General features: G+C 38.8%; 1 protein-coding gene across 1 annotated transcript in view; it reads right to left on the reverse strand.

Annotated features, from left to right (window-relative positions):
• Window positions 1–2,383: 2,383 nt before the first annotated feature.
• Window positions 2,384–13,765, reverse strand: part of dhx37 (DEAH (Asp-Glu-Ala-His) box polypeptide 37) — a 40,922-nt gene continuing 29,540 nt past the window's right edge. Inside the window, exons 21-28 of the mRNA XM_063034527.1 lie at window positions 13,611–13,727; window positions 10,699–10,871; window positions 10,458–10,572; window positions 8,555–8,692; window positions 7,305–7,399; window positions 5,075–5,148; window positions 3,918–4,015; window positions 2,384–2,618 (exon numbers count right to left, since the gene is read on the reverse strand). Of these exons, the coding sequence (XP_062890597.1) occupies window positions 2,536–2,618; window positions 3,918–4,015; window positions 5,075–5,148; window positions 7,305–7,399; window positions 8,555–8,692; window positions 10,458–10,572; window positions 10,699–10,871; window positions 13,611–13,727 (893 nt within the window). The 3' untranslated portion in view covers window positions 2,384–2,535. The remainder of the gene's footprint in view (window positions 2,619–3,917; window positions 4,016–5,074; window positions 5,149–7,304; window positions 7,400–8,554; window positions 8,693–10,457; window positions 10,573–10,698; window positions 10,872–13,610; window positions 13,728–13,765) is intronic.

Genomic DNA, 13,765 nt, shown 5'->3' on the forward strand with positions numbered 1-13,765 from the left:
AACCTGGACGCCCATATTAATGGTATTAGTTTTAATCTATTACATCACTTCCTACTTGTATTTAAAAAAAACACCAGATCTATTCTTAATGTTCCAAATTCCAGGGATCACAATCTTAGACGATCCCTTGCAATTTAAAGATACCACCTCATCAACTGCACAACCACTGCCCCCTGGTAATTTCTTACAGCAACAGCTCAGAATAGAATAGTCATTGAGTCTGGAAACTAGGGGTCATTATTTTAGGGTTGAATGTGAAATATTTAAGACGAAGCTGAGGGGAAACTACTTCAATCAGAGGGTAGCATGAGTGTGGAATGAGCAGCCAGCTGAAAAGGTTCAACTTGAGGAGCAGACTCGATGGGCCAAATGGCCTAAATTCTGCTCCTATATCTTATGGTCTTAAGGGAAGTTTGGAAGGGTATATAGATGACAAGAGGTATGGAAGGCTATAGTCTGGGTGCAAGAAAATGGGAATGGGCATGAAGCCAGGCTGGTACGATCAGACTGGCCGAAGGGCTTGTTTCTGTTCTGTAGTGCTCTGTGACTCCACGAGATAATTTACCACCTTGTTGCAAGTCTTCTATAGTTGTACTGTGGAAAGCATTCTGACAAGCTGCATCACTCTCTGGTATGGAGGGGCTACTGCACAGGACCGAAAGAAGCTGCAGAAGGATGTATATCTAGTCAGCTCCATCTTGGGTACTAGCCTTACAAAGTACCCAGGACATCTTTAGACAGTGGTGCCTCAGAAAGACAGCATCCATTATTAAGGATCTTCAGCACCCAGGGCATGCACTTTTCTCACTGTTACCATCAGGTAGGAGATACCTATGCCTGAAGGCATACACTCAGCGAATCAGGAACAGCTATTCAGCATACATAATTGATTTATTTTTATGTTTTATTTTATTATTATTTTTCTCTCTCTCTCTGCTAGATTAGGTATTGCATTGAACTGCTGCTGCTAAGTTAACAAATTTTACATCACATGCTAGTGATAATAAACCTGATTCTGATTCAAGAGAAGGTTGAGAAAACTTCCAAGCACACAATGACTGCTGAAGAAATCAGAGTACACGTTAGCATGCTCAAAGCCTTTGAAAAGATGGCAGAGAAACTTGCTGAATTCCAGCATAAAATTCAGCTGATAGAGGAACTGCGAAATTCTTTCACCCCACCAGTTACGAATTTCATATTTTTATAACCATTTTGCGCAAAACGTTAGGAAAAAGCTTGCCTTATAATGTATTTGTTTAACCTCTGAGAATTTAAGTTAATTGCAGGTTATTTTGTTCATCATTCAAGCAAGGCAAATTACCACACTCTATACTTGTACCAAATCCATCGTTAGTTCTGCAGTGTGTGCAAGAATGATTGTGTAGGAGCCATGTATCTGTTCTCTACATGTTTCTATTCTGTATTGCGCATTTATTATGTTAACTAGTCACATCAGTGGGCGGGCATGATAAAGGTGAAGGGAATAATTTACGTATTCTTGTTTATTTCGTGGTAGTTTGTGGCTTGGGACCGGCGCAGGTCGTATCTTTGCTGACCACTTCAAGATTATTTGTTTGCCGATTGCTAATAAAGGATTCAACTCTTTGGAACACTGAGCTGAGGGTGCGCCATGCAAGTATAACAACCCTGTCGCTGTCACAGGTTAGCGGCAATTGCTTTGATTTTAGATTAGTTTTGCCACTGCAAATTGCGTTATTAAAAATAAACTCAAAAATTAAACTCTATAATTATTCTGGCAAGATTTATGTTGGAAAGAAAATACACAAAATCAGTTTATGCACAGTAAGATTTATTTGAAAAATTGCAACTACCCAACAATTTGGTCTGCTTAAATATTTTTAATGGTAATTTGAGTACATGTCTTAAACCATTTCTTCTCCCGCCCTGGTCTTATAAAGACCAAAATCTTAGTTTACAAGGCAACTGCACTTAAAGTACTTTTACTGCTACAGTAAAATTACAGGTTAAAAAATACTACAAGCAGCATTCATTTTTCATTACAAATAGTTACAATGCAGCAAAGTAGGAACTATGAGAAATCAAATAAAGCTCCTTTGAAATAGATAATACAAGTATTATCAAGTATACAAGTATACTAGAATAAAATTTGCTCAAAAGATTGTAGATACGAAATAATATTTTGTCCATGTCAAAGACTGTAAAAGTGAAAACTGGTACATTTATCTAAAAAGCAAACCAATTTGGATTTGTTGGTTATTGAGCATTGGAGTAATCCACATTACAGTTAAATATTTAACTGTAATGTGGATTACTCCAATGCTCAATAACCAACAAATCCAAATTGGTTTGCTTTTTAGATAAATGTACCAGTTTTCACTTTTACAGTCTTTGACATGGACAAAATATTATTTCGTATCTACAATCTTTTGAGCAAATTTTATTCTTTCTTCAAACATTGTTAAATCAGTTGTTGATCAGAAGGATATAATTCCACCAAAGAGGGTAAGTTCTGAATGAAAACTATTTCCGGCAACTGGAAACTAAAGCTGCATCTTACAATTTTACTGGAGGCCAGTTAAGAGAGACGTCTGTGTGCACTGACTCAGGAAGCCATTGAGAATAAGCTGACAATAGGTCTGTTTAAAATGAAAATATGAAAATAATATTAGTAGGTTAATTATCACCAAACATTTAACTATCAGGAAACTTAAACACCGTTTTTAAAATACTTCAGTGCATACAACAGAAAAGCAGATTATTCACTAAACTATGTAGAGATGACATTCAAACAGGTTTGTTTCTACACACATTACTAAAAGCCAATATAAAGCTCCTGTGATTGGAAGGCCAGCCTTTATGATTAGGAAAGTCAAGTAAATTTACCATCAAAATACACATCTGTCACATCAAATTTATCATCAAAATACACATCTATACGATCCTGAGATTCATTTTCTTATGGGCACACACAAATCTATAGAATAATAACTATAACAGAACCAATAAAAGACCACTCAACTAGGACATTCCAGAGTGCCGAAGATGACAAACTGTACGAATACAAAAAGAAGAAACAATACTAATAAATAAACAAACATCGAGAACATGAAATGAAGAGTCCCTGAAAGTGATCCATAGGTCGTGGGAACATTTCAATGAAAAGGCAAGTGAAGTTATCCCCTTTGGTTCAAGAGCCTGATGGTTGAAGAGCAGTAACTGTTCCTGAACCTAGTGGTGTAAGCCTAAGGGCTCCTATACCTTCTTCCTGATTGCAACAGTGAGACGACAGCATGTCCTGGGTATTTCTAGAGGATCTTGCTGAGACAGGGTCTGGATTTACTTTGTACCCTTTTGGTCCACTTACCCAAGGAGGGGTGTGAGGGAGGGCAGGCAGCAAAGAAGAGTCTGACTGATTCCAGAAATGGGAGGGATTGAGTAGACTGGGACTGTATTCCTTAAAGTTTAGAATGATGAAGGATCTCATTGACATTTCAAGGATTCTTAATGGCTTGAATGGTTCCCCTGACAGAGGAGTCTCGTTTGAGAATAAAAGGCAACGTTGAGATGAGGAAACATGTCTCAATCAGAAACTGGTGAATCTTTGGAATTCTCTTTCCTGGATGGCTATGAAAGTTGGAATTCTCTTTCCTGGATGGCTATGAAAGTTTAGTTGTGTGTTCATTCAAAATTACTAGGCATGAAGGGAACAAAAAAGATATGGGGCTAGTTACAGAAAATGGCTCTAAAGTGGGTGAAAGACATCAACCATGATTGTGATGGATGGAGAAATAGCTCCAAGGAAGACTAATAACTACTCCTATTTGTTGGTCTTGATTTTACTGGAACTTTTCTATATTCAACAAAGGAATGCGAGTTGCACAAACATTTATCATGGCACTAGGTAACATGAAACAAAAACATAACAGTTTTCTCACATTTGTTATCTTTCTTCCAAGCAGTGAGCAATGCATCACGGTTGTCTACCTTTTCAGAAACCAGAGCTCTCAGCAGGGCGTCTGTCCTCGGCTGAAGCCTTTGAAATAGCAGGATTTTGTAACTGGACTTGCACACAAATCAAAACATGACAGCAAGTAATAAAATTTCCCCACTTCACCCAAGGTCATCACCCAGCCCAAATAAATATCTAAATAGTATTTCCTTTTAATTCATTGAGATACAATCTAGAATAGGCCCTTCTAGCTGTGCTGTCTAGCGATCCCCCAATTTAAAACCTAGCCTAATTTACAATGACCATTTAACCTGCCAACCAGTAGTAGATCTTTCAAATGTGGGAGGAAACCCACACAGTACAGGGAGAACACACAGACAGCGGCAGGAAATGAACCCAGGTTGCTGGTACTATAAAGTGTTGTGCTAACCACTATGCTCCTGTGCTTCCCAGTATTGCTAAGTTAATTTTTATGCCATTACTCCACTGACTTTGGCTATTATTTAAACTCCAACAATAGCTCCACAGAAACAAAGTTCTATTTAGTATGGGCATACCACCCCTGTGCGATGTGGCACACTGATACGCCACCGAGAGCACCACTGTGGGTCGTGGCACACCAACGTGCCACACCACCACGGGATGTCTTGGTGCCCAGTACCAGACAGTGGAATTGGACACTGTGCATGTTTCCTGACAAACAGAAGCCTCAAGGACTGCTCAGAGTAGAGAGAAACATTTTGGACGAGATCAAAAATTTGGAGACCATGCAACAGGAACACAGAAGTCATGTGTGAGTGGTGGAACACATCAGAAACTAACCAGCACCTTCTGCCTCATCAACGGGGGAATCTGAAACTGCCCCACTGACATCTTTAAGCCCTAAAACCACAGTGGCAGCAAGTCACCTTCAATTCTGAGGGACTGTCCAAGGCGAGAAGATAACAACTGCTTGATATAGTACATTGGCACTGCAGCCTTGATCCATTCCAAATTGGCACAAGTGCACTTCCATCAAATTCATTAAAAAGTCAGTTTTATCTTAAACACTATAGATAATCATTGAAATGTTATGAGTTTATCAAATACTACTTTAACGTTGTCATCTCATGCTCAGTTATTCACAAAAATATACAAACTTACTTGGCCCAGGACTTTAACATAGTCGATGGACTGGAAAGTAGACACTTGGTGTATGAGGCAAGTTTTTTAATCACCTTCAATATAGGGTGGAAAATAAAAAAACAATTATTTCCAAAGCAGGTAATGCATTATTAAGAAAATTATCTTGTATCTTAATTTATTAACATACACAGCTCGAGAGATTAGCAACTTTTCACCTTAATCTTAACACTCTCTCCTTCACCCTGTCAATTAAATATTTTAAGAGGTATACAAGGAACTGTTGGTGTTAATCTTATATTAAGAATCAGCCAATTTCACTGAGTTCAGCCTGTTGGACAGGAATGAATGCCTAAGACAGTCCTACATTGAGTTCAACGTTGACTGGCAACTCCTGTGATGCTGCTGGTGCCAAACCATATCAATCTCTGCCGTTCCTTTGGGTTCATCAGATGCATAGAGGGGGGGAACTTGCTACACGGGCAACAGCTTACTCTCCATATCGTACTGCCCTGGCTTGCATGTTTAGACATTTAGGATGCTACATCCATGGTTGACTCTGACCAATGGCCTCATTAATACAATCAATAACATGCACAACAACAAAAAATCTGCAGATGCAGATGCTATACTCACTGATTAGAACTTCCATCAATGTAAATAGATGAAGAATATATTACTGAAATTTAGTCAAATTGTGCTCAGATTTTAAATATTTCAAGCTGCACAAAACCGTGCATTTAAAGTTTCTCCCCAGGTTTCTTTAAACAAAGTTCAACGGACATTTACTATCAAAGTATGTATACAGTATACCAGCGGTCCCCAACTACTGGGCTGCGAGGAAACCATGAGAGTCAGCTGCACCTTTCCTCATTCCCTGTCACGCACTGTTGAACTTGAACATAGGGTTGCCAACTGTCCTGTATTTGCCGGGACATCCCGTATATTGGGCTAAATTGGTTTGTCCCATACTGGACCGCCCTTGTGCCGTATTTCCCCCGCTAAGGTAGAGCGTTCCTATGAAACCATTTGTAAGTGGAAATGGTGTAAAGCGAAGAAGCAATTACTATTAATTTATATGGGAAAAATTTTTCAGCCTTCCCATATCCAAAAAATAACCTACCAAATCATACCAAATAACACATAAAACCTAAAATAACACTAAGATATAGTAAAAGCAGCCTATATGAAGTAGAAATAATGTACCTACAGTCTTGTCGGGAAGATGAAGGCAAAACCGATTTGTGGGGGAAAAAATCAGCACATATGTGCATATGTGCATGCGTACACAGGTGCCCGCCCAAGTCTTTATGGTCATGGTAGTTTTTCCTGGGGCAAAGTGTCCCGGGATTTGACTGCTACTTTTGTCCCTTATTTGGGACTGAGAAAGTTGGTAACCCTAACTGTAAAAGACATGTTGAGGTGAGTTTAACCCTACTTGAACAAACACCCCTCCAACCCCCCACGGTCGGCCAGTCTGCAAGAATATTGTCAATATTAAACCGGTCCGCGGTGCAAACAAGGTTGGGGACCTCTGCATTATACAACCTTGAGGTTCGTCTCCTAATAGGTAGCCACAAAACAAAAAATATCATCAAACACCCAGTGTGCAGATACAAAAAAAAAACAAATCATGCAAACAATAAACGCAAGGACAGAGCATTCTGAACTGAAGTCCACAAAGAAAGTCAGTTCACAGACGCTTAGTACAGTGCAGAAAGGAGCCGCAAGCTGAACTGGCCTATCCCTCACCTCAGGCCCCAGCACTCCGACGTTTTCCATCTGGCCCAGTGCCTAAATCATTCCCTTACACTAAATTCATCAATCTCAACTGGCCTTTGCCATTCAGTAAAAGGAAACAGAGTATGGCTATCTAATGAGAATACAGCTGAGTGTGATGATACTCCATGCAAGTGTACACCACACAACCACTCATCAGCTGTGAATTGGGTAAAGTGGCAGATTCTGACTCAGCAACTATGAAAAGACACTTCACTGAGTGATCAATGCCACAAGAGAGGAGTGACCAGGGAGGAAACCATCAGAAGGCACAGCAGAAATACAATAACATTCATACAAAAGAAAACTTGTTTCACTGGGTGTTTTTGGCAAAGGTCTTTGCAGTTTTTGGCTGTAGAATTCATCCCATCAATATTTACACTGTAAAAGGCTGCAATAATGGAGCTCAGATGTAACACTGACAGCTGGAATATGACTCCTTTCGTGCGGTATTGTGTTAGGAAACACTTACCGTTCCTTCCAACAAAAATTTAGCAAAGTACTTGTATCGGTCCAGTCCCTCTGGGTAGTCTACTTCAACCGCAGGAAGTTCCCAGCCAACTCTGACTACAAATAGAAATATTGCAATTGATGAGTATAGAAAACTTACCTTACCTCACCAAATATAAATGCAAGGAAGTTTTAAAATTGTTTTTGTTTCAGTGAATTAAGCTCCATGCTTCTCCATTTTGTGATCTTTAGACCATAAGACAAAGGAGCAGAAGTCGGCCATTCGGCCCATCGAGTCTGCTCCGCCATTTTATCATGAGCTGATCCATTCTCCCATTTAGTCCCAGTCCCCCGCCTTCTCAGCATAAACTTTGATGCCCTGGCTACTCAGATACCTATCAATCTCTGCCTTAAATACACCCAATGACTTGGTAACAAATTCCATAGATTCACCACCCTCTGACTAAAAAAATTTCTTTGCATTTCTGTTCTGAATGGGCGCCCTTCAATCCTGAAGTCATGCCCTCTCGTACTAGACTCCCCCATCATGGGAAACAACTTTGCCACATCCACTCTGTCCATGCCTTTCAACATTCGAAATGTTTCTATGAGGTCTCCCCTCATTCTTCTAAACTCTAAGGAATACAGTCCAAGAGCGGACAAACGTTCCTCATATGTTAACCCTCTCATTCCCGGAATCATTCTAGTGAATCTTCTCTGTACCCTCTCCAACGTCAGCACATCTTTTCTTAAATAAGGAGACCAAAACTGCTCACAGTTCTCAAGTGAGGTCTCACCAGCGCCTTATAGAGCCTCAACATCACATCCCTGCTCCTATACTCTATTCCTCTAGAAATGAATGCCAACATTGCATTCACCTTCTTCACTACCGACTCAACCTGGAGGTTAACCTTAAGGGTATCCTGTACGAGGACTCCCAAGTCCCGTTGCATCTCAGAACTTTGAATTCTTTCCCCATTTAAATAATAGTCTGCCTGTTTATTTCTTCTGCCAAAGTGCATAACCATACACTTTCCAACATTGTATTTCATTTCCTACTTCTTTGCCCATTCTTCCAATCTATCCAAGTCTCTCTGCAGACTCTCCGTTTCCTCAGCACTACCAGCCCCTCCACCTATCTTCGTATCGTCAGCAAACTTAGGCACAAAGCCATCTATTCCATCTTGTACTACCCAAAGGCAGAATTCCTCCTCAGGGTCCAGTTAACACATATACTGCACACATTAGCAATAAACTAACCCATCGACTTACAAAAGGTACTTCCTCTGTGACACTTAACCCGACCAGTCCCAGGGCAGTAACGGGGAGGGGGCGAATCCAGAGGTTTTCCATAGTGACTGTACTGGGGTAGGAGGAGAGGGATCCACTCAGGTTCAATCACGGTCAGCCCTGGAAAGAGAATTTGATTTCACAATTATTAAATTTGCATTAAGTGAACATTAAAAATATAGCCTTACAAATTTTATAAAAGACTTGTGAACCAATTTGGACTTTGTGCCACACCATAATATCACACAGCCTGTCAAAAATGTTCATGTACGAAATTATCATTCCAACCTAATTTGCTCCACTCCATTGCTCTGAGGAAAGCTGAGAATAATGAATAATATTGCTGAAAGGCATTCATCCTCAGTCTGGTCTATAGATTAAAATAGTTTGGAATGTCAATTATCATGTACCTAATGGAAAGATAATTTCATCATGTGGCATTTATTCAGTGTGGCATGTGGATTTTGGCCAATTTCTTCAATTATAGACAATGCTGTTGTACTTGAAATAAACAAACCTGATGAGAAAGGTAGCAGGATGCAGTGAACAAATCTTCCAGAAGGCTTTAAATTATGATTCAAATGCTCTTCTTGTCACACTTTAGGTTATACAGTTCCTATGAACATATTGATTTGGATAACTATACTAGCATCTCCTTTTAGAAAGTGAACAATAAGGAGATCTACAAAAGGGATGGACTCAGTCAGCCTAAACAAACTAGAGCAGACAATATATTGTAAGAAAACAAGAGGTTATTCACCTTGGAAAGAAGATCAGGGAAAAAAGTCTATTTAAAACTGAGAACTTGGTAAATGTTAGTGGAGGATCTTACGTGTGTAGGTTATTGAGACAAGGAAATTAGTATGCAAGTTAAGAACACTGTCATGTCCAAATTAATAGCTTGAAGTATTTTCAATATGAACATGTTTCTGATGTAGATGGATGGGAAGAAATATGGCTAAAGTCACCCGCAAATGTGAATTGCAAAGATCTGTGAGCAAGCCACTCCAGACGGCATCAAACGCCCAGCCAACAAATGCAAACTATCACTGAAGACTATATTTCCCAAGATAATCAATGTGTGGTCAAGATTGTTTCACCTTACAAAGATACTTTTGCAATAATTCAAGCATCGGATTACTAATAAAATACAGAAATAAAACAAGTTATTTTCAGAATATTTACATTGAACTCATTTACAAGATTGTGCAGCTGCAAACAAACCTAATATGGCAAAAACAAAGAATTACAATGGATAACTACATATCTCTGCCAGAATCTTCACAGCTGTAGTGTTGAATCAGCAGGGCTTATGTGGTAAATTTCCAGGTACACGTAACATTTTGTCCTTAGAGTCAAAGATTTACACAGCACAGAATAAGCCCTTCGGTCCGCCACGTTCATGCCAACTTTATGCCCATCTACAGTAATTCTGCAGATACAGTATCTGCTCCTAATCTATGTTTGCCTAGTTCTTTCTTATGCTTTCATATGCAGCCTCCCCACCCAATTCTAGGATACAAAATAATCTAGCCATGGTTTGAAAAACCTTTGCTTCGGGTCTTTGCCAGATTAACAGAGCTCGAAACATTTCTAGTTTACATTGAAGCTACAACTCTACTTAACAATTCAGAATCAACTTTAGAAAATCAGTGCTTCGCTTCTCAATTTTTAGTAAGATAAAACCCAGTTTTGTCAGAATGCAGCTACTCCAAACTCAATTCCCTATACATAGAATGAGAACTGCTGAAAGTACAAAAATATATGATGCATGTTTCAATATCTCACCTTTACTGGCCTTGTCTTATCAGAAACATCCTTATGATGCTAGCTGTTAAAAAAGAACTACAAAATTTCTAAGTTTGGAGAGAAGTACATCCTTTACCTTGCATGTACATCTTGGAAGTCTCAACTATTTCTTGATAAACGACAAACTCAGGAAGATGTTTGAACAACACTGAATTTGGATGGATAAACACAGGTTCATCGAGGAGAGGGGTCTGAAGAACAGAACAGACAAACATTAGATCAAATGCAGACCAGTTCATTCATGCTCCTGTACACTAACTGGAAAGTGCCACAACTCAAATCAAAAATCTATGTGCCGAAGGTTCAATTTGCTTTACCTTGTAGGCATTTCTGCATGTTTCATCTAACGCATCCTCCGATTGGACCTTCCTTGCAATGTGATCCCCAAGACCAGCCATAACAATCTGCCTTAAGTACAGGACCTGAGTTTCTGTTGGTGGTTTCATCTTGGGATCAACGAACAATCCAAGTTGTGGGAAGACCGCATTTACTGTAGAAGACAAGGGGATAATAGGCATTTAGAAAGAACACAAATTGGGATCATTTAGAAAATGCAATAATGACAACTAAAATTTAAGAACCATTCTGTTTTTGAATCAAGAAGCATAAGCCTCTTCACTACAGTTAAGCAATATTATGAATGCTTAAATCACTTTGCACTAAAATGGACTTCTGTTTTGTTTTGTTCTATTTGTGTTCTTTCTTGCAAGAATTGTGAATAATTTATGCTTAGGTTTTTCCTGTGAATGATTCTCATATGATGCTATGTGGCTGTGATAAGGTAAGATAAAACTTTTAATTATCCAGAAGGAAATTATTGTTGCAAGGTTGCTCAGTCAGAAATATATACTTTAAAATACAAAATGGAAGCATTGAGGCATGAAAAAGAATACAAAACGTACATTAAAAAGTCATAGTGCAAAATACAGATGTGCAATGAACCATATACTTATATATTTAAGGAGGAGTTGTAGAGCCTTGTAGCCAGAGGGAGAAAGGTTCTCCTGTGGCATTCAGTGCAGTACCTTTGCTGCTGCTGCAAGTAAGTTTTTCATCGCACTGTTGTATACACATACTGTGTGTATAACAATAAACTTGACTTTAACTTTAAATGGAAGCCCTATTTGAAAAGGAAAAAGTTATTGCTTCCACTGCAAAGAAATCAAATGGTTCCCTTTAATTGGTACACATCAGGACTAATACATTTTGGCCAATTAAGCAGCTGCCCCAATTAGCCAAAGTTTCACAGAAATAGTTGAAGGTATAAAAAAAAACAAAATGAGTAATAAACTATGTTTTTAAATGAAATACAGAACAAATTAGAACACTACCAATACTACTGCAGCATGATAAAATTCTATATTAGCTTTTAATACTAATCAATCATGATTATTCTTGGCAAATTTTTTTATGGAAGTGATTTGCCATTGCCTGCTTCTGGCAGAGTCTTTACGAGAGGGTGACCCCAGCTATTATCAATACTCTTCAGAGATTGTCTGCCTGGCATCAGTGGCTGCATAACCATCATGGTCTATGCACCAGCTTCTCACACAACTACTCACCTGCTCCGACAGCTTCACATGAGCCTGATTGGGAAGGCTTAGCAAGTGCTACACTTTGCCCCAGCGTGATCTGCAGGCTAGAGGAGGGAAGGAGCATCTTACACCTCCTTTGGTAGAGGCATACCACCACCCTGCCACCCGATACCACCTTACATAGTAAAACTGAACACTGGAAAGAGCTTGATAAAGGGCAAGTAAAATTACCACTCAAAAGCTATGGAACAGAGAAACCACAGGGTATTACAAATTGTGGCTTTGAACTCAGTCAAATTAACAATAACATTGGTTTGTGCAGAATTATGTAGAAGTTAAAACATTGCAATGCGGTTCAACTGAACCGGATTGGGGGAAGAGCGCTTATTCAAGCATGCTCCTATTTTGTAGATACTCCTTAATCCTGCAGAGTGGATAACCCACCATCTTATTGCTAAGTTTGTAGGAAAAGGAAGTTAACCATTCAAGTTCTCAAATCAGACCTATCATTCAAATGGACCATGAATTATCTGTACCTCAACTTCACCTACTTGATTTTTGATCCACACCCAACATCTACAAACTTCTGAAATAAAACTGCAGATTTTTTATGTATAGAACTCTTTACTCATCTATTATACTTAATTTTCTGATGTCACTCATGAATGGCCTACTCAAATTTAAAGACTTTGTTCAAAACAAAGTCATTTATTTAAATTTCACTTGATGAATTAACAGCCTAGAGTACAAAACCGAGAAGTAATGTTGAAATTGGTTAAGCAACAACTGAAGTTTTCCATCCAGTTTGATTCAACCACAATTTAGGAAAGACAGGAAGGGTTGAGATTCCTACCCTTTCTAAACTGAATTGATACCTCAAATGTGCTGTAACAATTCTAATTTTCCCACCAAACAGCTTCTCTGTATCTATCCTTTTGAATCCTTCCATAATTTTAAACAACTCAAATGGACCACGTTCTCCATGTCTCATTAAAACTCTTTAAAATTTCAAAGAAGGAATGTTAAATAATGAAAAGATAAGTATTGTCCAGCACAGTGTATTGCAAAACTAGCTTTGTCATAAATACAATTCATTTGCAGGTTTGGGGGCCTGTGACAAAATAGGGAGCAAAGAGAGGGATGGAGGGACGTCTGGAACATGGATTCTTGGAACACCATGTGCAAAGGATTACTTTTAAATGTTTCCTCCTAAGTCGATTCTATCTTATCCATTACGACATGTTTTAACGTTTATGTGTTAATCACACTTGTTAACTGCAATTAAACATTTAAAAATTACTTAGTATCAGCTACAAAGTTGGATATAGACAGAGTGAAAGAGCTGTGCAGCATAGAGAAGGGTCTTCATTAATGCCAATCATGATGGTTACCGACACTAATCCCACTTGGCCAAATACCGCTAGGCCTTTCTTATCAAAGTACCTGCTGTTAAACATTTTAATTGTCCCATGTCTACCCTTCCTCTGGAAGCTACTTCCTCCAGATTATTGATAAAAAGGATGAGAAGACAAGAGTCTAGTACGGTTTCATGGGAAACTGCATTATGGATATTGTACCAATCAGAATATATAAGAGTCATTTGCCGTCATAACCAATAACTGTAACAAGTCACAAGATCAACCCCCTTTTCTTAACTGTGACAAATTCCTTTAACAGTTGACATCAATTCTTACCAACGTTAGTTAGCTGCCCTCGTAAACGTCTGACTTCAACCATTGCCTTATGTCGAAGTCCATTTTTTATACAGAACTGAGGGGTACATTCTGTGTACTCACTGGCACCAACAGCACCTGAATGGTCAGAGACATATAGAAAAAGAAAATTAAAA

Source organism: Mobula hypostoma, chromosome 27 (assembly GCF_963921235.1).
Source record: "Mobula hypostoma chromosome 27, sMobHyp1.1, whole genome shotgun sequence".
Lineage (NCBI taxonomy): Eukaryota > Metazoa > Chordata > Chondrichthyes > Myliobatiformes > Myliobatidae > Mobula > Mobula hypostoma.